The 25,085-nt window shown below is 50.7% G+C and overlaps 1 protein-coding gene across 1 annotated transcript in view; it reads right to left on the reverse strand.

Moving 5' to 3' along the window:
- The window catches only part of F13A1 (coagulation factor XIII A chain), a 144,053-nt gene that overhangs the window by 15,410 nt on the left and 103,558 nt on the right, over positions 1-25,085 (reverse strand). Inside the window, exons 10-13 of the mRNA XM_005891153.3 lie at positions 24,521-24,609; positions 14,580-14,733; positions 8,677-8,964; positions 2,671-2,831 (exon numbers count right to left, since the gene is read on the reverse strand). Coding sequence (XP_005891215.1) covers positions 2,671-2,831; positions 8,677-8,964; positions 14,580-14,733; positions 24,521-24,609 — 692 coding nt within the window. The remainder of the gene's footprint in view (positions 1-2,670; positions 2,832-8,676; positions 8,965-14,579; positions 14,734-24,520; positions 24,610-25,085) is intronic.

Genomic DNA, 25,085 nt, shown 5'->3' on the forward strand with positions numbered 1-25,085 from the left:
AGGGAAAAGAGAAAGGCAGGAGGCTCTGGGACCCCAGCCAGGCAGCACATTTCTGCAGTCAGGGCCTCTCACAGCTCAGGGACCCCTGGTGGCTTTCAGGGCGCCAGGCACCTCACCCAGGAGCACGTCTTCACCTGCTCCCGCTGAGCTCATCTTCGGGGCTGATGTGGTCAGTGAGGTTAGTGGTTAGGGAATGCATACGTGACCACGCTCCTGCCTCCTTTCCTGAACACACCTGAACGGAGGCCAGGCTTTCCCTCTCTCTCCTGCTGGAGTCCAGCCAAGTGGCCCTGTCGTTGCTGTTCAGTCACTCAATCGTGTCCAATGCTTTGCAACCCTATGGACTGTAGCCCTCCAGGTGCCTCTGTCCATGGGATTCTCCAGGCAAGAATACTGGAGCGGGTTGCCACGCCCTCCTCCAGGGAATCTTCCTGACCCAGGGATTGAACCTGTATCTCCTGCATTGCAGGCGGATTCTTCACCACTGAGCCACTGGGGAAGTCCTACCTCTAAATAAGTTTCCTCTAAGAACTGCATTCCTGATGTGCTTACAGAGATAAAAGACAAAACAAATATAAGAACAAGCACCCCCTGCAGCTCTTGGTCAACTATACCATCCCGGCCCAGGTCACTCGAGCTGGAAGAGAAGGGATTTGGGTTCTGCCCCTGGGGAATTGAGCTGCCATCTAAGTACACTCGGAAGACGACTCACCAATAATCCTTCAATTAATAATGTCTAAGAGATGAAAGTTATCAGCTTCCTTTATACGCCCAGTTTATTATCAGCGGTGCAATTAAATTCTATTTTGTGCTGCGGTTTGAGCACTTCCCATCTGGGAAGTCTCTCTCCTGAGTCCTTCACGGGGACAAGCTGTCGGTTCGTAATTAGGTGAGCACGCGGGCCTTGCCTCTGGTGGGCAAGGTTCGGAGGTGGAGTTCTGAACAGGAGCGGGAAGGGAAGCCTCGCCGACCCCTGGGAGGGGCCTGCAGGGGACCGCGTGGCTTCTGGGAGAACTCACCAGGAGGGGGGCGCCCCGTGCGTGGTGAGCAGGCCGCGGTCACAGCACCCCCGAGTTCCCGTTCTCAGGGGGGTGGCGGTGCCTCTGGAGGACCCCCAACACCACCCCTCCGTTTTGTATATTCTCCTGCTCTGCCTGCAGAGCCTGCAGCCCTCGTTTCTGTTCTGTGTCTTCAGGCCTCTGGTGGGATGCTGCTGTGACGGGCCCAGAAGAAGGGGCTGAGGTGGAAGAACCAAGGAGGTGTCAGGATTCCAGCCTTTCTAGAAAAGGAGGGTCCAGGGTTCTCTGCCTCCGGGGGCCCAAGTTTCAGCCTAGCGGCACCCATCGCAGGGTAGCCCTCGGATAGATCACCATCCACAGGGCATGGACCCAGGGGAGGCTGCCATTCTGAGCGCTACACAACAGTGACCAGCTTTACAAGTGACTCAGAGCAGGAATTTGTAAGACACAGGGCTTCACTGCCCCTCCCCGCCCGCCCCCTCCAGAGGCTTTAAAATACAGATGACTCCAAGACTTTGATTACCCACCACATTAGAGGAACGCACCTTGATTTGTGCTCATCACTCTTAATCGCTTGGGAAGGTCTCTGAGCCCTGGACAAGGCTGACATGAGATGTCACGCCCAAGGACCCCGCTGGAGGCCCGGGCTTCTGCTCCCAGGGCAGGATGGGTCTCCGGGATGTGGGTGCCAAAGCTGCTGATGCTCCTGAGACGTGGGAACAGCAGGCCGCCACATTTATTTCTCCTCCCACCTGTGCCCAGCACCCCTCTGCCAAGTGCCTTTAAGTCATCTGGGCAGAGGTTTCCGCTGAGACAGATGTTAAATGGTGAAAATGGAGAGGCAAATGTTACAGCTACCAGCGGGACTTCCCTGGCGGCCCAGTGGTGGAGAGTCTCCACTTCCAATGCAGGAGCTGTGGGTTTGAACTAAGAGCCCACATGCCATGTGGCAAGGCCAAAACCACACATAAATAAAATAAATAAAAATAAAAGAAAAAGGGACTAACAGCTAAATTAAAAATTATTTTAAAAAATGAACTACTAGCCAAACAGGCAATACGTGGGAAAGTCAGAAGAGCGGCTGTCCTGGTGACGGGGGGAGTAATTGACGGGAAGAGGCGTGCGGGAGCTTCCTAGGGAGCCGTGTGGTGGAATCCTCCGTGTCCGCCTCTGGCCGGTGGTGGCCAGGTGTGTCACAAATGAAACGCCGTGGCCGCCAGGCGGACGTTCCGGTCTGTGCGTTCTGCTGTACGCAGTGAGCACCCCACGGGCAGCAGCACACGTGGGAGGGGATCCAGGCAGCTGCTGAGGCCACGCCTGACCCACTTGATTCTGGAGACACTGAGTTCTATCTGTGCCCTTTACACATCTCCATCTTCCCCCACAAGTGTGTTTATACCCACAGGCTATATTTATATCTGCAGCCACATCTATATATTTAAATCTGGAGAGGAGAGAAAAGTGTTACATGTGCACATCTATTTATAGGGCAGTTCACTTCTTTCAAAGAACAGGAGGATCCTAGCTCCTCTTCTCTGCAGGGGGAGCAGGACACAAGACACACGCTCACACACGCACATTCACAAGCACGAAGGCCGGGGGCCTCAGCAGCAGCCTCGCCTTCCTGCCTGGCTGAGATACAGCAACTGACCTTGATGACGACCTTGGGGACCGTCAGCGCAATGGACTTCTGCTTGGCCAGAACGTCCCTGGTCTCGTTGACTCGAGCCGTGACAAAGAAGTGCAGGAAGGCCTGCTCCAGCAGCTGGCCCATGTACTCGCCCGCTCCGATCAGCACCTCCTCTCTCTTGACTGGAGAGAAGAAACACAAACGTGCCGGTGTCAGAACCTGGGAGGAGATGCTCCCTGCTTCCCCGAGGGCCCCGTCTTCTCCCCGTTGGCACAGCCTCCACCAGGGGAGGGCGAGCGGAACACAGAGTCCCTCAGGGACAAGGAGCACTCCGGAAATGGAACACTCAGTCAAGCCTTCCTAGAGAAAACGTGTCCCGTCTTCCCAGCAGTGATTTTGCTCTTGTATTAATAAAACGCAGCACGACAAAGAGGTTTAAAACCAAGGACCGGAAGGCTTTAGCTGCGGCTGCTTGGACCTGTGCACGAACAGCTCCGTGACAGCAGACGGGGCGGGGATGCCCACGGCCCCAGTGCCCAGCGCCCTCCTGAGATAGGAAACGTCTCACGGCAGCCACGGGCCATGCTTGAGCGCAGCTGCTGACTACTTGAACCTTTTCCTTGTTTCCTTGGCACCACACTTCTTCTCCAACTCTTGCCGTTCCAACCTAATTTGAGTTTTCTATTTAAGAGAAAGAAGTGGTGGAAACCTATTTCACACACACGTTCAACTGTCTCCCACCCCCTCTGCTATCTGCAACTTAAAAGACCTCTGTGCCAAATGTAGGTGAGCTCTTGGGGACAAGCCAGGGAGGATGGCATCTGCATCTGGACAGCGGGGTGCCGGGAGCCAGCATGAGGATCTCCGCCCGTGGCAAAGGTCATGAGGAAGGAGGCTTGGCATACGCAAAGGCGGGATCGAGCCTCAGGAGTCCCCCTGGAAATTCTCGAGCATCTACCCCCAAAACCAGAGTCTGCGTACTTTACTGCTTTGTGCTCTCACCTAGACCTCTGGCTTTACAGGGGGCTGTCCCCCACCACCTCTCTCTGAAAAAGAGTTAACTTACAGCTCTAGTTAATAAAGTTCCTGGGCATGACAAGAGTGTTTAAACTGTCTAAATACACATTCCTTTGAGCAGTTAAAAGATTGATTAGAAATTGTATTGGTGAAGGGTTTTTCACTTGTTGGGCCAATGTTTGCTGCTAAGTTTCCATATCCCTACCTACTGTGTCCCTGGGAGTGTATTGGTTAATATAATTGGTGCACAGGAATGTAAGTAGTAGCTTTAATGTTTGTAACCTTGGACCCTTGAGTTAATTCTTTTCTTGTTACAGACCACCACACCTTTGCCCTATAGGAATGCAACTTTATCTAATGCTTTCGGAGGGTGGCTCCTGACTTTAGAATAATCACCTTTAGAGAAAAATAAGTTTTCTGAAGAAAGGATCTTAAAATGTTAACAGGCCTCTGGGCCAGAAGATGATGTAAATCACCTAAACTTTTGCATATGATAAGTTTGCAGGAAGAAAGCCTGGCTTACTGAATGACTCTACCCCTTCCCCCATTATCCTCTATGCATAACTTAGGTATAAAAACTACTTTGGAAAATAAACTGTGGGCTTTGTTCACCGAAACTTGGTCTCCCCATGTCGTTCTTTCTCTCACCTTCTGGCTGAATTTCCATCTGGGGCGTGGAGGCTTGTCAAGCCTACTAATTATGCCTGGGCTTCTAAGATCTGACCGGGGAGGCCTTAGTGTCTCCTCTCCTTCGGGAGGACAGGAGGACACCTGCGGCCTATGAAGGTGACGTAAATTCCTAGCCTTGGAATTTTATTAGCTTTCCACATAAACCAAGTTATTCAGCCTCTTTTCTCCACTGAATTTTCTCACTGAGCTATCCTTATTTAACCACTCTTTATATCCTTAATTAACGTTTAATTAAGCAATTGTTTCCTGATCCTCACCGTCGCCGTCCCCGCTTCGAATTCCCTGGATCCACCGGGGCTGGACCCCGGCAGCAGGGAGTTGGTCCCAGCTCCCCTCTGCTCACCATCTGAGCCGAGGAGGGGGCTTCTGTCCTGTGGCTCTACCGCCGCGGTGGGCTTCTGCCTGGCTGACCTGCACACTTCCTCCCACTCTCGTTTTCCAGAGCACAGGATTCCAGGGGGCCAAGGGCTGCTGTCCTGCAGGCCGAGCCCGTGCTGGGCAGAACCAGTGCCCCTGCTGTGTGGTCAGCCGCCGGGGCACGGGGCACTCACTCCTCCTTCCCCCTGCACGGAGTTGAATGTCTCCTCCATGGCTGGCCTGCTCACTGTCTGCTTTTGGCCAAAGAGTCCTCCCCTCAGTGGAAGTTGTCAAAGGAAACAATTCCCAAAGTGGAGAGTGCTCTACGTGCATGTCTGCATTATGTATATCTGTGCATGTCTCTGGTATATATACGTGTGTATGTTCTCGTTGGCCCCCCATTGTGAGCGGGTGAACTGGACCCGGGGCCGGAAGGCTGTGTGGGGTGAGCACCGATCAGAGCACAGGGAGGCCTCCTGCCTTGTGGGCACCCAGGTGATGGAGCGCCAGGCTATGCCTACCAGCTGCTTCAAGGTCTCTACACGGAGGACTGGGCGTTGAGACGGCCCAGTCTTGGTTCCACCTCGAAGTCACTGGGGGACACTTAAGAACCTACCCTGCTGGATCCCACCCCAGACCATCTCAATCAGAGTCTTGGAGGTTTGGGGTCTAGGTCTTGTTTGACCACTCTGTAGCTGATCCTTATGTACAGCGGGCCTGAGAAGCACTGCTCGACACCCAGGGGGCCCTTCACCCACTGGAATCAGCCCTCTAAGAACCTCAGTTCAGTGGAAGGTTGGGTGGGCCTCCCAACCCAGGTCCCTATAGCTAGGCTGTGGCCTGCAGACTAGCAGGAGCTCTGCCGCCTGGGAGCTGGTTGCAGATACTGGTTGTTGGCCCCGCCCTCGTCCAGGGAATCAGAATCTACATTTGAATACAATGATGCGATGATGCATATTCTAGGCTGAAAGGCTCCTGAAGTCCCAGGAGGGGTTCTACAGGAGATGGGGTGGTGTTAGGGCAGACCTGAGTGGACTTGGATGGTCTGTTTTGAAACTAAAAGTCCTGTCCCCGGAACATGGGCAGTTCCTGATGAAATGGGAAGGATGGTCATCTGGACCAGTGGTTGTCAATGGTGTGTGTGTTGGGGGGCACGTTTTGACCCCAGGGAATGTTTGATAATGACTGGAGACCTTTTAGGGTGTCACCGCTGGGTGGTAGATGCTGGTATCTCCTGCGTGGAGGCCAGGTGCTTAGCTGCTCATGTTCAGTGTCCGACTCTTTGCAACCCCACAGACTGTAGCCCGCCAGGCTCCTCTGTCCATGGGATTTCCCAGGTGAGAATGCTGGAGTGGGTTGTCATGCCCTTCTTTAGGGGATCTTCCTGACCCAGGGATCAAACCTGTGTCTCCTGCATTGGCAGGTGGGTTCTTTACCATCTGAGCCACCAGGGAAGCCCATGTATGCTGCTAAACATCCTACCACTCACCCGACAGCCCTGCAACAACGGTCAGGCCTGAAAGAGAACAGTGCCTGGGCTGGGAGTCAGCCATGGGCTACACAGAGTTATTAGAAGGTACTGGTCTGCCCTGGACGAGCAGTCAACAACTCAGCCTGCTTCCTGGAGCTGTCCTATCCTACTGAGGGCCGCCTTTTGAATCCGTGAACTTGCCTTGACTTTGACCCTCGAATTCTGCCTTTTTGGGTGACACACACCTATTGCGTTCTTTGCATCTGAGCATGGACCCTGCTTCCCCCATGGCTCCCAGACCAGTGACTTGTCCAGAAGACTAAAACTCTGTCCCTCAATTGGAGACAATCTCAGAGGAGCACGTGCGACCTGTGGCCAGATGGGCCAGATGGAGCGGCAAAGTGAGCGGCCTTCAACATGCATTTTGCCTCTAGCAGCCTCCCGTAATAACAGTAATAATAATGCACATCCTCTGGTATTTCTAGAGGGCCGTGTTTGACCACGGGGATGTCTAGGCTACTGAGATGTGCCTGACAACTTTACAGAGACTTGCTCTGCCTTGATCCTGTTGGCCTCGGGTCTCTTTATTCTCTGAGGTGGAATATCCTCTAAATCTTAGCACTGAAGAAACTGGGCTGTGTTTCTGAGCCCTAGAGACCAGGCTCCTAAAATAGTACGTTATGTAAGTGCTGTGTTTTGCCACTGCACAAGAAATTGTTCTAGATAAAGTTTATTAAACGTGGCAAGAGAAAGAAGAATAGGTTTTCATTCTCTGAGTGGTGGAGCTGGGATCCTGCCAGCACCATTGACGGTGTCTGGGGAAAGCCAAGGGAGACACAGACAGGGGCTGCCTTGTCTCTTTTCCCAAAAATGCAAAGAAAACTAAATATAGCCGAGTGGAAGGCATAGCACCCTGGAAGATACTGAAAGGTTTAAGTTATTCACATCTTCCCAGCTGATTCTAGCTCACAGATCCCCTTTAATCGTCAATCTGGAAAATATGCTCCTGATTGACTTGGAAAACTTTCTCTGCAACAGACCCTCTGACAATAGACCCTGACCTGCTTGATCAAGGTCTAGAATCCTGTGTTTTTTTTGCAGTACACTGCAATGTACGTTCAGCTGCAACGGGCAGTTTATTGCATGCAGTTAGTGCCACCTGCTTGCAGGGTAAAGCAAAAAACAGTCTCCGACTCCCTTCAGGTTATTCAGGACAAGCCTGGGGTGGGCTGAGTGGTGGGAGCTGTGTTGATACTGAGTCGGGCCCCACCTCCAGGGGTGGATGACAGACGGCTAAGGTCTCATGCCGTTCTAGTCTGCTAGCTCAGGTGAGCTCATGCTTTTGCTGGATCAGGGAGAGGAGGGGAAGAAGTCTGAGATGGAACTCTAGTGGTCAGGAGAGGACGGTGTACAGTTCCTAGTCTGGGGGATTGAGGGGCCACGGGACCCCAGGTAACAGGAACTAGCCCCCTTAGGGCCCAAGGATGCCTGGAGCTGGCTCACCACCCCTACCTGAATGGCATGAGGCTTCCGGTACCCACTTTACTTCTAACTGCTACGTGTGGCCTTGAACCCTTCAGCTCACCCTTTCTGGTCTCAGTTTCCCGAAGTGTCAACATGTTCAAAGTTAGCATGTGCTGACAGCCCACCCGCGGGAAGCCTTCCATATATATTATCTCGTTTAGTTTCCTCCACAGTCTCCTTCTCTCACGTCGTACACCCAACCAGTCAGCCGGTCCTGAGAGCTCGGCCTTCCGAACACGCCCAGACCGGACGGCTCTCAGCGCCGCGCTCACTCTCAGCACCGTCTGTCTCGGAACTATCACAAGAGCGTCGTAACTTCTCCGAAAGCTCAGCTCCACGGCCCCGTGGTCTGTTCTCAACACCGCAGCCAGAGTGATCTTTCAAACCCAAGTCGGACCAGGGCACGCTTCTGCTCACAACCCCCTCGTGGCCCTGCAGCTCGCTGGAATCAGAACAAAGTCCTCACAGAGTCCTCTAGGCTTGGCCTGGTCGGTACCCCCATCCTTCTCTAGACGCCTTTGTTTCTGACCCTGGCCCCCTGCTGCTCATGAACACATCGCACAAGCCCTGGCCTCAGGGCCTTCCCTCTTTTTTTTTTCTTCTGGCTGGAAAGCTCTTTCCCTTCTGTTAGTTTTCTGTGAAACGTCACCCTGTCAGAGAGGTTTTCCCTGGCCACCCCGCCCCTTACTGGCGCTTCTTGTCTTCCTTACCCTGCTTCGTGTTTTCCTATTCCACGCAGAGCCGTGTATATTCGCTTATTCAATTGTTTCCTGCCCAGCCCCCATCTTTCCTCCAGGAGACCATCAACTCCATGAGCAACTCTGCTGTGTCACCAGCACAAAATAATATCTGGACTCGTAGGCACTAAATAAAGGTTTGTGTGTGTGTGAGGGGGTGGATCAACAGCCTAGTGATGCGTGCGGTGTTCTTCCCACATCCTGGAGGGAGCAGACCCCCCGTCAACTTACAGGACAAGGGCTCCAGGGTCACTTCGAAGGTCTCGTTCTTGAATTCCGCCTTGGAGACCCCGGTGTAGAAGCTGATGTTTCCGGAGAGGTAGGCTGTGACAGTGTAGCGGGCGGAGCCATTGTTCCGGAAGGTGATGATGACCTTCAAGTCCCTGCCCAGCACGGCATTCTCCACCTCGAAGTTCATGCGGACATCAGACTTCGATTTGAGGACGCCCTCTGTGTTGAGGGCCTTTTTGGCCCCATACATCATGGCGGTTTCCAGGGCCAGCCTCTCTTCTTCTTGACCTAGGAGAGGTGCAGAGATGAGGACAAAGGCACGCCAGCCACCCACGAGAAAGTCACCCTAATGAACAGAGGGCTGGGGGTGCACATGCGGGACTTGCTGGGTTGCCTCTGCAAGCCACACAGCTTCCCTTTATGGGCGTCTTCACCATCCTATGTTATGAATTCTGCAAAGTCAAGTTCCCGGAGAGTCAACCTGCCCAGGCTGCTGGGTGCGATCTACCTGAACAGGGGTTGCTCCAGAGCTTACTCTACGGGTTGTTTTTCCATGGCCACTGTTTCAGGGCTCATCAGGCAGAACTGACAAAACCTAACTCTCTCACACTGTGGAATCTATTTGCTTCCCTCCCAGATTCCTAGCCACGCCGCTGGAGGACTTGCATCTTGCCTTTCACCGCCTACAACGTGAGTTTTCTCCCATTCGTGGGTCTGCCTGGCGAGATCTCTCTTCCTCGCGTATCCTTCCATCTGGGCCTGCCCCACGTGCTCCCGCTGACCCACCCTCTGGCCGATGCCGCCCCGCCCCGCTCTCCTTTCTCTGCTGTCACGGGCCTCCATCAGGGTGCAGAGGTCATGCTCCCCGAGCAGGACCTGGCCCATACACTCAGCTCAGTGAGAACAAGCCTCCCCCGCAGAAGGCTCAGAGGTCAAGTCCCCACAGGGAGCTATGCCGTGGTGTCTCCTGGGTGTCCACAGCATTCATTAACCTGGCCAAGGTTTTGAGATGGAGCCCAACTGTGGTGAGATTTGATTACTTTTATTTTAAGGCTATTTTTTTTTTTTTAATGTGGACCCCTTTTAAAGTCTTTATTGAATTTCTTACAATATTGCTTCTGTTTAATGTTTTGATTTTTGGCCCTGAGGCATGTGAGATTTCAGCTCCCCGACCAAGGATCGAACCCTCACCCCTGCATTGGAAGGCAGAGTCTTAACCCCCTGGACTACCAGGGACATCTTGAGAATTATTTACTTTCACATAAGGTTTCCCAAACTCATATGACACCGAACACATCTTTTTTGAGGGACACCTTTTGGTATCTGGTGGGAGAGTTTGAGACGTGTGTGCTGTTTTTAGGAAAATGTCTTAAGTAGGGTTTCCAAAGTGGTGGTGGTAGGAGAGATGGGAAGAAAGTGGAAGATGGAAGAATCAAACAGTGGCGCTATGCACGTGGGGAGCTAAGAAGGCACAAGTTGGGGCTCAGAGCCCCTGCTGGTGACTCTCGACTGGGCTGACCCTCCTCAGTAGTCTTTACTGTCTGACTTCCTCTGGATGTATCTTGGTGCCTGTGTGACGCAGAGGCAAATTCTTTGGCTTGTAGAAACTCATCCTGGGGCTTCCCTGCTGGCTCAGTGGATAGGAATTCACATGCCAGTACAGAAGACGTGAGTTCGGTCCCTGGGTTAGGAGGACTCCACGTGCCTTGGGGCAACTAAGCCCATGTGCCACAACTGCTGAATCCATGTGCCTAGAGCCTCCGCTTCGGAACAGGAGAAGCCGAAACTAAGACAGGAGCCCCTGCTCTCTGCAACTAGAGAAGCCTGTGTGCAGCAATGAAGATGCAGTAAATAAATAAATGATATAAACCTAAAAAAAAAAAAACCAAAAAAAGCCAGTCCTGCCAGTGCCTAGCAAAAGAAGAATCACTTTGAAATAAAAATGCTGACTTTTATAGTTACGTTAATTTTTAACCTGTTTTCTCCCACTTTACCTAACAATGAAATGCAACAGAGATGAAGAGGTCAATGATGATAACAGTTATCATTAAGAGCTAACTCTGTGATAGGTAGCAGAGACAGCACTTTGCTGACAAAGATCCGTCTAGTCAAAGCTACGGTTTTTCCAGTAGTCATGTATGGATGTGAGAGCTGGGCCATGAAGAAGCTGAGTGTTGAAGAATTGATGCTTTTGAACTGTGGTGTTGGAGAAGACTCTTGAGAGTCCCTTGGACTGCAATGAGATCAAATCAGTCCATCCTAAAGGAAATCAACTCTGAATATTCACTGGAAGGACCGATGCTGAAGCTGAAGCTCCAACCCCTTGGCCACCTGATGTGAAGAGCCGACTCATTGGAAAAGACCCTGATGCTGGGAAAGATTGAGGGCAGGAGGAGAAGGGGACAACAGAGGGTGAGATGGTTGGATGGCATCACCAACTCGATGGGCATGAGCTTGAGCAAACTCCGGGAGACGGTGAGGGACAGGGAGGTCTGCATGCTGCAGTCTGCGGGGTCACAAAGAGTCAGGCACGACTCAGTGGCTGAACAGCAACACCTGTGACGGGTGTCCTGGCAAGTGCGCGCTGCGCACTGTCTCATCTAATCCTCAGAACGACTCTGCAGGGCAATGCTGTCACTGCCATCGCTTTCCTTGTGTGGCAGGGTTGGTAGGTGGTTTAGAGGCAGGATGTGCATGCGAATCGGAAGCTTCCAGGACCTTTCAGAGACAGAGAAAATGCCAACAGGTGTTGCCAACCAAGTGAATGTGCATTTCTCTCCGTGTGTGTGTGTGTGTGTGTTAGCAATTTCCCTGCTTGTCAAGACTACAAGAATGAGCCAGAAACAACTGGTCCAGGACAAGCATTGGCTAGGCCACATGTTTACAATCGATTAGAGGGAGATAATTCTAAAGGGAAGGGGGGGCTGTGACAAGCAAAGTGCAGTGAAATATTTTAGCAGAAAGCATCTGGCAAAGAGCTCCCCAAGACAGAGAGCATTAATGATTATCGCTTTGGACGGGCACCAAATACGCATTTAGGCAGAATGCAGGAGGTGAACACCAGCAGTGGGAGCATGGTCATGGGCAGAGAGGTGCCTCCATGGGCAAAGGCTGGGCTGACCGAGTCGGGGAGGGGCAGTGGAAGCTTCTGGCAACAGGAGGGACTTCACGGTTGGAGTCACATCCGTGACTGTGGGTCACCGATGGAGGAAGCTCTGGCTTCTCTCTGGGGACCAGCTCATCCGCATGAGCAGAGAGGCGGGCTGGGGTTGCCAGGAAGTGCAGGCCCAGGGAGGAGGCAGGAGCCGCAGGGCCCCCCCACTTGGGCAGAACGCCTGCTCTCTGCAGTTCTGTTCTGTGCTCTGATGTTGCACATAACGCAGGGCCATGAACTGGGGGCTGAAGGAATGATCTAAAGCCAGGTCACATTTCCTACAGCTCCTCTGTGGCTCAGAACCAAGGTCAAAACCACCTTCTCATGACCTGGGTGTCATGAGAGTCCCCTTTATGTCTAACGAAGCCTCTTCTCATCGTTTGGATCTCAGCTCAAATGTCAGCTTCTCAGGGTGCCCCCCAATTCCATGACCCTGGTCCGCTCATCTCTCACTAACACATGACCTGGTCTTCTTTCCTTTTCCCTGTACTTGTTGCTTTGTGACAACAAGGAGGGGGAGGGGCAGCGTGGAGCAGGGATTAACAAGTCCAAACTGTTATGTGTAAAATAAGCTACAAGGATATACGTACAACACAAGGAATATAGTCCACTGCTAACGTCCCCGTGGTCCCCGGGCATCTGTTCATCCACCCCTGTCCTGGGCACCCACCACCCGGCAAGCTGAGGGCTCACTGCCTGCCCGTCTCTCCCTTAGATGGCGAGGCAGGCTGTGGGAGTCTCCAGGTGGACAGTGTTGGGAATGCGGCGGGTGGCTAACAGCAACTTGTTGGAAGGATGAATGAATGCATGAGTGGATGTTGCAGCCGGTTTCTTTCCCTTCTTTCGTGGGCTGCTTTTCCTTTCCAAACCTTTTCGCCTGACACTCTGTCACAAAAGGGCATTGCTCATCTGTTCTGTTTCACTGTGTTTATGTTTTTTAAAAACACTCTTTTTAGGGAAAAAAAGTCAAAAAGAAAAGAAGTCTTTTGTATCTGTCGTGCAGTGAATGAAAGCCAAGGAAGAGAAGAACCAACCATTTCAGGAGCACAGCACAGTTTCATGGCATCAGGTGACACAAATCCTGAATCTCTAATGCTATGCAGAAGAGTTCTCAATTCAGCAAACTTTCTCTTTATAGTGCAAATTGCTTTTGTAAACAAGAGTAGGGAGCAGATCTAAAATATTTAAAATGCATTCTGCACTCAGCATTTCAGGAATACTGATGAATATTTAGGTGTATGCTAATTATTCTTCATTTTTTATCCATTCACTAAAATAAATGCCATTCCTAAGAAGCTCTGGTGGTGAATCATTTGTAACATATATTCCATGTCCCCATCAAGACCCCCAAAGCTCCTTCACCTCCTGTCCACGACCGACCTTGGGGAACTTTCACTCCAGCCTCTGGGTGCTCGGAGCCTGGTGCATTAGTAATGCCTTGTTGTTCAGTTGCTAAGTCATGTCGACTCTTTTGCAGCCCCATGGACTGTGGCCCGCCACGCTCCTCTGTCCATAAGATTTTCCAGGCAAGAATACTGGCATGGGTGGCCATTTCCTTCTCCAGGGGATCTTCCTGACCCAGGGATCGAATCCGAGTCTCCTGCACTGTGGGTGGATTCTTTACCTGCAGGACCCTAAACACACTTGCTGCTTCACACCCCATGCCTTTATCATGTTCCCATCTCCTAGAAGCCTGAGTCCAGTTTCCTTTAACTGAGGTCTGTGACTTCTCTGATCATGCTTTGCTTTTTCTGAATCTCCTGGTTGGACTGAGCGTCCCTTTTTGTTTTCAAAGCCCCTTCAGCAGAATGAACCTATCGCTTGTCCGGAAACAGAAAGTGGGTCCTTCTCACTGTGGGGATGCCCAGCACAAAACCAGCTTCAGGCGGACAGTAGACACTCAGCAGTGACTGAGATGGGGCTGAACTCAGCAGCGCTGCATGAAACACTCCACACTCCAAAGGTGAACAAAACCACCTTAGCGTTGTTTTATGGTTGAAGCAGGACTTCAACCTAATTGGCCTGAACCAGTGAAGTTGTCATGTCCTATTCATTTTATATTATCTACCTCCATTTATATTCCCTATACTTCCTATCAAGGAATTTCCAAGTCAATGGAACAATGCATATGAAAAAAGCTCACAAGGTTCTAAACAAATGTGAGGGCTTCCCAGGTGGGTCAGTGGTAAAGAATCTGCCTGACAATGCAGGAGACATGGGTTCCATCCCTGGGTCGGGAAGATCCCCTGGAGAAGGAAATGGCTACTCACTCCAGTCTTCTTGCCTGGAGAATCCCATGGACAGAGGAGTCCGGTGGGCTACAGTCCATGGGGTCGCAAAGAGTCAGACATGACTTAGCGACTAAACAACATCAAGAGCAAACAACTGTGAATAGTTATTTAAAATTCATCATTGAACTAAAATTACATTAGTTGTGTAATTTTTTTCTATTAAGATTAAAATTAAGATTCTTTCATATTTTTATGAATAAGAACGCATTCTATATTCTGTTAAAATAGATGCGACTTTAAACCAATTATTTCAGAAGCCATGTAAAGGGGAATTCTGCTCAAAGCCAACAAACAAGTAAAACTAAAACGAAATGGAGAATTGTGGTGCGAGGCGTAGCTGCTCGAGTTCTAACTTTCGGATGCCACGGAAGGCCACGCCTCCTCCGGAACGTGTTTCACGGTGACAGCGACTCTCACAGTGACTCGGACAGAGACCTCATGCGGCTGCAGCCGCTTACCTTCCTGGAATTTGTAGGTGTCCGTGATGTCCTTCATGCCATCTCCTCCAATTTCTTTGGTCACAATTAACTTCCCAATGTGGGTGGTATCAAGGGCTTCAACCACATGAGTGCCATCTTTCTTAGCTGTAACGTAAACAAGGTCACTGTTGACCTAAAAACGGGAGAGGAGGCCGTTAGCCATCGTCAAATGTCCTTGTCCCCAAAACCTCTAACTCTCAATAGTGTAGCGTCTAAGAGCCCTGCAGATGACATTATCCACCATGCTAAGTCATTCAAGCACCAACCATTTCTTTCATTCCTTTTTCTTGCTGGCAAATTCTACCTCCTAAGGCAGAATGGAAAGCACCCTGTCTATTACTCTCTTTCTCAAGCTTCTTTTAAGCTGACAGTAACAGAGTGACCTACTTCTAGAGAGAAGAGGCAGTCTGCTGTGTGGCTTCTGGGAAATTTTTTTTTTCCGGGTATATGCATATGTTCAAACCCATCAAGATGTATACACTAAATGTCTGCATTCTGAATATCAATTTTACCCCATTAAAGCTTAAAATAATTAAATAAATGGAGAGAAGGAAGCCCGTGATAGGCCGAGAGACCAGCAGCTACAATGCATGGGATCAACTGCAGAGAACGTGGGCTCTGATCTTGGGTGTGCGCTGTTAAAAAGTACACACCTTATCCTCGGAACCTCATTCCTGCTTCCAGAAAATGAAAATAATTACACTTGCTCTGCCAGTTTCATAGGAACACTTTGGGACTGAGCGAGGTAAAATCTATGTGGATATGATTCTCACCTAGATTAGTAAACATCAAAATCAAGTAAAATGCAACGATCATTACCAGGTGCTGGGAAAACTTGATGAGGTTAAGAGGGCAACTTTTCTCTACTTTCTCACAAATTTCTGAATTTACAAGAAGTCTGACTTCTGCTCAGGGGAAGGTAAACAATCAACATTTATTGACCCATAATGTTTCAGGACGTTTTAAATGATTTAATTTAAACCCCACCACAACAATCCTGCGAGTAGGTACTATTATCTCTGTTTTATGGATGAGGCACTACGAGCCAGAGGGTCAGCAGAGTGTTTGTGCTCACAGGGTGGGGAGGTGGTGGAGAAGAAGTGCAGACGTGGGCAGGTGCAAGCCCACGGCACACGCCCCGACTCTTCCTCTGGGTGGGCATCGCACAGGCCCTGATCTTCACCCAGGGTGGTCTGAGCACACAGCCTGACCTTCCTGCTGGGTGGCCCATATTTGTTCGCTGGATTATCACAGGACACCGCCTCTCCTGCCTGACCCCCAAGGACCACCGCACCACGCAGTGGGGGTCCCAGGCTGGGGTCCAGGTGGTCCTGCACTGCCTCAGGTTTCTGAGGATGAAGGCATGGGCCCTGCTCCTCTGTGCGGTGCCCAGGGCTTGGCGGTACTCGGGACATGGTGTGAAAGACTAAATGTTGAATCAGGAATCAGGACGGGAGCAGACAGAGCAGACACCTGAGGAGTATTTCTCATTTTGGGCAAAAAAGTTGAAGGAAACTTTCAATGCGCTTCCTGAGAGCTTCAAGGTTCCTCTGGAGGAGGCCACGCAGGCACAGACCGCTCCCTCCTCAGTGCAAGTGACAGCAACAATGACGACAAAGCCCTTCTTAATAAACAGCCCTCACGGCCGCTTCCAGTTTTCCAGGGAGACAAGGCTGCACGTGGAAGTGGCTAGATCCTTGTCTTCCCTTGAGCAAAGCTTAGGAAATTTTTCATTGTTGTTCAGTCGCTAAGTCATGTCCAACTCTTTGCAACCCCATGGACTGCAACACACCAGGCTTCCCCGTCTTTCACCATCTCTTGCTTGCCTTCAAACGTTCCCAGCATCAGGGTCTTTGCCAATGAGTAGGCTCTTCCCATCAAGCAGCCAAAGTATTGGAGCTTCAGCTTCACCATCAGTCCTTCCAATGAATATTCAGGGTTGATTTCCTTTGGGATTGACTGGCTTAATCTCCTTGCTGTTCAAGGGACTCTCAAGAGTCTTCTCCAGCACCACAGTTCAAAAGCATCAATTCTTTGGTGCTCAGCCTTCTTTATAGTCCAACTTTCACATTTGTACATGACTATGGGAAAAATCACAGCTTTGACTATATGGACCTTTGTCAGCAATGTAATGTCTCTGCCTTTTAATACACTGTCTGTAAAAAGCCTATGTCATAGTTTTCCTCCCAAGGAGCAAGCATCTTTTAATTTTGTGGCTGAAGTCATGGTCAGCAGTGATTATATCAGCTGAAACCTCAGGCCGGCCCACCACATTGTCCCTTGTGGGAAGAGGAGAGGAGAAACACACACACGAAGTGACTTCTGCACATGTAGGGAGGGGGTGTGTTGGAGGGAAACGATTCTTTCCAGGAGACGTGTGCAAGCTTTCTTCTCAGTTTTAGCCACTAGTGTGATGGCTCTCCATCCTGACTGCATATGAGAAGCACCGAGGAGCCTAGAAAGTTTGTCCAAGACCAGTTGCATCTGCATGGTAGGACAGTCACAAGTGGAAGAAATATTGGACCTAGGCTGTGTGATTTCGGGCAAGTTACTGAACGTCTCTGAGCCTGGGTTTAATTACACCTTCCTTGCAAGGTTGGCAAGTAGATCAGAACCACCTGTGAACGTCCTATGTTTAATTTCTTCTGAGTGGAAAGGAGTCTTAGAGACCATCTAGTCCTGCACATAGATTTGAAAGGCGATGGTCACACAACACAGGCACTTCCAAAGTGGAGTGGGGAATAATGGGAGAGCTTTCCTGGTGGCTCAGATGGTAAAGCATCTGCCTGCAATGCAGGAGACCTGGGTTTGATCCCTGGGTCAGGAAGATCCCCTGGAGAAGGAAATGGTTACCCACTCCAGTATTCTTGCCTGGAAAATTCCATGGACAGAGGAGCCTGGCAGGCTATATATCTAGATATCTATCTAGATATCTATATATCTATATCTATCAGCCTGGGGTCTGGAAGAGTCAGACATGACTGAGTGACTAACACTTGACTTTCCTAGTAGGAGGAGCAGTGTGTGTAAGACCAATACGAGGATGTGTTTGGATGTTTCAGCACCCTGGGGGGCTCAGCTAGGGTGGGCCGGGTCCTCAGGCTAGAGGGGCCCCTCTGCAAACTCCCGCCCGTGCCCACGGGCTGTGAGCGTGTGTCCACTGCTCACCGCTCCCAGCGGAGGCCCTTGTTTTCAGGACCTAGGACAGAGTCTGCTCTGTTTGTTCCCAGTGGAGGAGGCTGCATCACAGGCGGTGCTGCTCCCAGGGCTCACAGGGTTGGGGGCAGTGGATGCCTGCCTGTCTGGGAGCTTTCCTGGCACAACGCCAGACGTCCACCCTGTGCTTGCCTTCCTTCATCCCGTAGGGGCTCCTGTGTGTGTGCCCTGTGGCTCATACGTGAGCTCATCTCGCACCAGGACTGCCCGTGTGTGAAGGTGCCATCCGGCCCCCGTCTCGCTGAGATCCTCTTCTCAGCAGTGCGCCGTGCACACGCTCTTGTTTCTATTATTCACTCATGTGTTTACTGGTGGCTTCTGTGTGCCAGGACCTGCTTTCAGCGATGAGAGTCCAGCAGACCCTATCTCCGAGGAACTTATGTTATAGAAGGGAGGGAAATGATAACACTAAGTCAGAGAAGAACAGAAACAGCGGGACGGGTAGGGACGCTTCGTGTGGGAGATGCGGGGAGTGGAGGTCTCTTTGTGGAGGTGGGCTGGGCATAGACCTGGATGCAGCGAGGGTGCAGAACATGCAAAGAGAGGGAGCGGGGGGACAAGAGCTTTCATGGCCAAAGGAACGGTCTGTGTAAAGACTGACAAAAGAATGTGTTCGATGTTTCCAGAAGAGCACGGGGGTCTATGTGGCCGGAGAGAAATGAGCAAGGGATGGGGGCGGAGGGGAAACCAGGGGCCAGATCACACAGAATCTTGAAAAGATTTATGCTTAATCGTAAAGGTGATGGGCATTCAAAGGTTTGGGGCAGGGGAGTGGCATGTTTTTATTTACATTTTAGAGGGTAATTCTGGCTGCTCTGTGGAGAGTAAACTGGAGAGGGGCAAGCAAGGAGGAAGAAATGACTTAGGACGTGATGTCCCAGATCTCAGAGCTGTGCAGAGCTCAGAAGGTCATGATGGAGGCGCAGGCATGAATGGATCTGGGATAATTGGAAGGTATTTCTGGCAAAATGCTTAGGGGAGGTTAGAAAGAGAAACCAAGATGATTCCAGAGTTTTATATGTGATTTGAATGAATGGGTGAATTATTTTGAGGTATCCCCAAATGGACTAATAATAATAACTGGCATCTAATAACTGGCAGAGAAATAAACAACCTTGGACTGAGACCAAAGAATCGGCAGAGGAGCTGGTGGGCAGTTTGAGTCCAGAGAACTGCCGACCCCAGACTAGGGAGGGTGCGGCTGCTGGAGCCATGGGGCAGCAACGGCGACCCCAAGGGGCCCATCCCTTCTGCTGCAAGAACCAGCTCAGTGCCAGGAGGGAAGGTGTGCCTGTGTGTGAGTGTGTGAGACAGTGTGTCTGTGTGTGAGTGTGTGAGTGTGTGTGCGTCTGTGTGTGAGAGAGTGTGTGTGTCTGTGTGTGAGTGTGAGTGTGTGACAGAGTATATGTCAATGTGTCTGTGTGTGTGTGTGAGTGTGTGAGAAACTGTGTGTCTGTGTATGTGTGGAAGAGTGTGTGTGTCTATGTGAGAGTGTGTGAGTGTGTGTGAGAGTATTGTGAATGTGTCTGTGTGTGTGTAAGTGTGCGAGCATGTGAATGTGTGTGTATGTATATGTGTGAGTGTGTGTGTGAGAGTGTGTCTGTGTGTGAGTGTGTGATAGAGTGTGTGTGTGAGTGTGTGTGTGTATGTGTGTGTGTGAGAAACTGTATGTCTGTGTGAGTGTGTGTGAGAGTATGTGTGGATGTGTCTCTGTGTGTGAGTGGGTGTGTGAGTGTGTCTGTGGGTGTGTGAGAGTGTGTCTTTGTGTGTGTGAGTGTGTGAGAGTGTCTGTGTGTGTGTGAGAAACTCTGTGTGTGAGAGTATGTGTGAATGTGTCTCTGTGTGTGTGTGAGAGTGTGTGTCTGTGTGTGTGTGTGTCTATGTGTGACTGTGTGTGAGAGTTTGTGAATGTGTGTGTGTGTAAGTGTGAGCATGTGAATGTGTGTGAGAGTGTGTGTCTGTGTGTGTGTGTGTCTATGTGTGACTGTGTGTGAGAGTTTGTGAATGTGTGTGTGTGTAAGTGTGAGCATGTGAATGTGTGTGAGAGTATGTGTGAGTGTGTGAGAGTATGAGTGTGTGTGTGAGAGAGGGTATGTGTGAGTGTGTGTGTGTGAGTGTGTGTGAGTGTGTATCTGTGAGTGTGTGTGTGTGAGTATGTGTGTCTGTGTGTGTGAGAGAGTATGTATGAGTGTGTGTGTGAGAAAGAGTATGTATGTGTGCGTGTGAGAGTGTGTGTAAGTGTGTGTCTGTGTGTGAGTGTGTGTAAGTGTGCAAGCATATAAATGTGTGAAAGTATGAGTGTGTCTGTGTGTGTCTGTGAGTGTGTGTAAGTATGCAAGCATGTGAATGTGTATGAGAGAGTATGTGTGTGTGCGTGTGAGAGAGTGTGTGTGTGTAAGTGTGTGTGCGTGTAAGTGTGCAAGCATGTGAATGTGTGTGAGTGTGTCTGTGTGAGTATGTGTGTGAGAGTATGTGTGTCTGTGTGTATCTGTGTGTGCATGTGTGTGAAAGTGTGTGAATGTGTCTCTCTCTGTGTGTGAGTGTGTGTAAGTGTGCAAGCATATGAATGTGTATGAGAGAGTATATGTGTGTGCGTGTGAGAGAGAGTGTGTGTGTAAATGTGTGCGTGTAAGTGTACAAGCATGTGAATGTGTGTGTGTGTGTCTGTGTGAGTGTGTGTGTGAGAGTATGTGTGTCTGTGTGTATCTGTGTGTGCGTGTGTGAAAGTGTGTGACTGTGTCTCTGTGTGTGAGTGTGTGTGAGTGTGCAAGCATGTGAATGTGTGTGAGAGAGTATGTGTGAGTGTGAGTGTGTAAGAGTATGTGTGAATGTGTGTCTGTGTGTGTGTGTGAATGTGTCTCTGTGTGTGTAAGTGTGCGAGCATGTGAATGTGTGTGAGAGTATGTGTGTGTGTGTGAGAGTATGTGTGAGTGTGTCTGTGTATGAGTGTGTGTGAGTGTGTGTCTGTGTGAGAGAGTGTGTGTCTGTGAGAGTGTGAGTGTGTGAATGTCTGAGTGTTTGTAGTGTGTGAGCGTGTGCATGTGTGAAAGTATGTGTGAGTGTGTCTGTGTGTGAGTATAAGTGTGCGAGCATGTGAATCGTGTGAGAGTGTGTGTGAGTGTGTGTGTGTGTGAGTGTGCGTGTGAGAGAGTATGTGTGAGTGTGTGTGAGAGTGTGTGTGTGTGTGTGTGAGTGTGAGAGAGTATGTGTGAGTGTGTGCGTGTGAGAGAGTATGTGTGAGTGTGTGTGTGTGTGAGTGTGTGTGTGTGTGTGAGTGTGTGAGTTTGGCGGGATGATGTGAAGAGGACAAGAGTTAGAAGAAGCTGAGACAGAAGAGAAGCAGCAGCTCCTGAGTGCTTAGTGACCCGGGAACCGGGAAGGGAGCCCCCGACGCTGAGACCTCTCCTCTCTTTGGGAACCTCCAGAGCAGGCCGAAGCAGCCCACCACAGGCCTGAGGGCAAGAGGATGGAGGAGGGCAGAGAAAGAAGCCCGGATCCCAGGAAGGAATCTGGAGACGGGAAAAGCGCAGCGGTGGGCGCTTCCTGTCTCGGCTTCTGCTTTCACTCAGGGAGGGAACCAAAAGCCAGTCTGCGAGCATGAGGCCTGATCCGGCCCGGAAATGAGTCAAGAGTGACCAAGAAAGTCAGCCTGCTGGGAGGCGAGAACAGGCACGTTCTGGCTGACATAGTGGGGGTGGCGGGAAGCAGGCTGACGCAGCAAGGAGGCGGGAAGAGGCGAGCACAGTGGTCTGGGACCTGAGCCATGCAGACGCTCATTAAAGTCACAGACTTCGCCCCCCATGGAGCCCTGCTTCAGGACCCTTGAGAAGAAAGTGTGCTCACTCCTCACGTACTTTTAAGCCATTGGAGCATCTCTTACAAAGGGCTCAGCCCCAGAGCCCAGCCCAAACCAAAGCAACAAATCCCATGCTCTGTCAGACAAGTCTGCATCGAGTGGCAGAGGAGTCATTACCATCTGCAGGTCCCGATGACACTCACAACACCCCGATCTATATTTAATAACAGCGGAAAGCGTTTGCATTAGCAGCTATTAGGCGTTTTGCTCCTGGAGGGAGTCTGTTCCTCTCTCCTCCGCGGCAACAAAGCATAATAAAACTACAAAAGCAAGGCTTGGTGAGTTTTAGAATGATCTCCCGTTAAGAAGTCCTCGTGGCATCAGAAACGATCAGATGGCAGTTGGGGAGGAACGCACAAATCTTGAAATCTCAAAATGAAATCCAGCAGGTGAAAATTCCGAATACAGTCTGCCTGTTCTCCCAAGGCTTCTAGAAACTGCGACAGCAGGTACAGCGGAGGAGGCATTGTCCCTTTCATGTAACTCACATGTTCGGTCTTGGGGTCTGCGTGTTTATTCTTATTTTATTTCTGAGACATTTCCCAAGCTGGCCTTCTCCTCTGCCTGTCGTCCTTCACCTGGTTCAGGAGAGGAGTGAAGTCACAGCTGCCCCGGGCTTCTGCCCAGAGGCCTTCCCCTCCAGCCTGGGCTGAACAGGCTCCGTTCCTTTTCCTTCCCCTTGGGAAGCCTCTCGTGTCCACTCTCAGGTCAGAACATCCCACGTCTTGGTTCTTCAGCTGTCATCATCTGACACCTCCCAACACATCCCTGTTTGTGAGCCTCGGTGGTTTTCATTTTTATTTATTCATTGTGTATGTTTTCTTGGCCATGCTGCAGGGCATGTGGGATCTTAGCTGCCTGACCAAGGATCAGACTCACACCCCCTCGCACTGGAAGCTCCGAGTCTTAACCACTGGACTGCCAGGCAAGCTCCTGAACAGTTTTTAATTGTCTGCATGTACCTTTTGGAAGCTCAAGTTTTCTCCTCTGTCTGAAGTTTCTCCCTTCCTCTGGCTTTTTTTGTCTTACCTCTTTCGCCTGAGTACTGTCTTGTCTGCTCGTGCTCAGTCACTCAGTTTTACGACCCCATGGACTGTAAAGCCCACCACGCTCCTCTGTCCATGAGATTTCCCAAGCAAGAATACTGGAGTGGGTTGCCATTTCCTTCTCCAGAGGCTCTTCCTGACCCAGGGATCGAACCCATATCTCCTGCATTGCAGGTGGATACCACTGAGCCCCCAGGAAAGCTGAATAACTACTAGTCACGCGTCCAGACTCGGTTTGGGCTCCACTCCCTCCAGGGAGCGTCCCCGGCCCTCCCCTCGTGGGCTCTGTGATGCTCTGCTGGACCTGCTGTGGCCGTCGCACAGCTGTGCCCGTGTCTGTTCCCGGTCACCCTCTCTCCCAGGACAGGGTCTGGTGGCCTCTGCTGTCCTGCCGCAGCCCGAGCTCATAGCTCTCGATTAACATAAATGCCAGTCATTTATCACCTACATCGCTCGTTTGACCTTTGGTTCCATCAACACTTGCATCGTCGTTTTTTAAATGTTGCTGTGTTTATGTACCACTACCTCCATCTGGAATCAAGTTTCTTAAGGACTCGGGCTTCTGAATTCCCACAGTGCTAGATGCGCGCTAATAATACATACGTATTCCTTCTGAAACAGGAGCAGAATGTGGTGGTTACTAGCGTGAGGTTGGGTGCCTACGTGTGTGTTCCTTCGTTCAGTCGCTTCTGACTTTTTGCGACCCTATGGACTGTAGCCTGCCAGGCTCCTCTGTCCATGGAGTTTTCCAGGCAAGAATACTGGATGGGTTGCCACCTCCTTCTCCAGGGGATCTTCCCACCCCAAGGATTGAACCTGGTGCTCGCTCATCTGGCTTTAAATCTCACCACTAGTCTTTATTGGTTAGATGATCACAGAAAGGTTCTTTAATCACTGTTTGCCTCACTTTTCTGTAAAACGGGAAGAACTACAACACCCATTTTAAAGGGTTGCTGAGAGCATCAAAAGGTAGGCAAAGCGATTACCTAGTGATAGACATTATTTCACCGCGTTTACTGGTGAAATCATACCCGGGGTAAGTCCTGCCTGTCAACCTCTCTTGTTTCTCTGCTCCTCCCCCTTGCCCCCAGCAGCCTCCCACCTGGCCTTCTCCATTACCTGGTACTTCTTACATTTACTCTGACTTTCAGAGCTCCCTTTGGAGCACCTTTGAACTGCCCTCTCTGCTTCCAGCCTCCACCCAGTTCTTCCAGAATTTCAGCCTCTTCCCAAAGCGTCCCCAGCCACCTGTCAGTGAGCTGTGTTCCAGATCTGTTTTCTCCCATCCGTATTGTAACAGCTTACTCTGTCCCCTCCGGCAGAGGATGGCTTGGAATAGCAGGAAATGGACTGGAGTTTCCAGACTAAGATTACAGTTGGGGTGTGTTTGGATTTTATGTTGTGTGGGCCACTGGGCTAGTCTCAGAGTGCAGTAGGGCACTCTCCCGTGTCAGTTCATCGATGGTCTCCACCAATTTTTAGTTGAGTGATTCACTTAGTCACTTAATTTCTTGGGAGCAGTTGGTACCTACTTCCTGGGTACAGAGACCTAAGCTAAGGTGACTAAAGCAATTGCTTTCAGGCGGGGAAATCTCAGAACATCAAGGGGAGAAAAACGTTAAGAACTGCCTTTAGCATGTGGCACCCGGAGGTTAGAACGATGTCTGCCACGTTTAACTTTGTAAACATGAAGCACACACCATGTTCCTGGGAAATTGAGACCCAACAGCCCAGTGCCTTATTCTCTGATGAGTTCAGAGCTTGGGGAGGAAGGAGGCTCTTTCCCGCAGCTCTCCACTTACCTCTGCAAAAACAAAGGGTGCATCAAACTGGAAGCAGACGTGGCCATGCTTGATGGCTTGAACAGAGGCGGGGCCGCACCGATACATCCCTGGACCACACAGAGAAAGGAGAGTGTGAGTTCCCCATCTTTGAGTCTTTCCAGTTACAGAACTGGTCCGCATACAGGTCACAGCCCTCAGCGGGCTGCAGGGGCAACCGCTCCTCAAGGTCATCATCAATGCGGTCCCAGTTCTTTCCATGGCCAGAGAGGGTGTCACCCGCATGCACCATCAACAGGGAGGGACATGGTGGAAATGCTTCTGCAAGCCCCAAACCAAAGTCACGAAAAGAGCAGAGGGCACACCATTCCTGCATCTACTCTTCCAACTATAAACAGCCTCAGGCGTGTGGGGGCCGAGCAGTCGGCTGACACAGGGCTTATCCTATTAGAAGTGGCATCTGGAGTGCTGGAAATGGTGACATGTCCCAGGACTTGTGGTGCTTATTTGTTTTCATTTTTGGACACTGTGGACATATGTCAAGTTTAACCGGAGAATCTGGACACTAGCCACGCTACACGGACCG

This window comes from Bos mutus, chromosome 23, assembly GCF_027580195.1.
Source record: "Bos mutus isolate GX-2022 chromosome 23, NWIPB_WYAK_1.1, whole genome shotgun sequence".
In the NCBI taxonomy this organism is placed as follows: Eukaryota; Metazoa; Chordata; class Mammalia; order Artiodactyla; family Bovidae; genus Bos; species Bos mutus.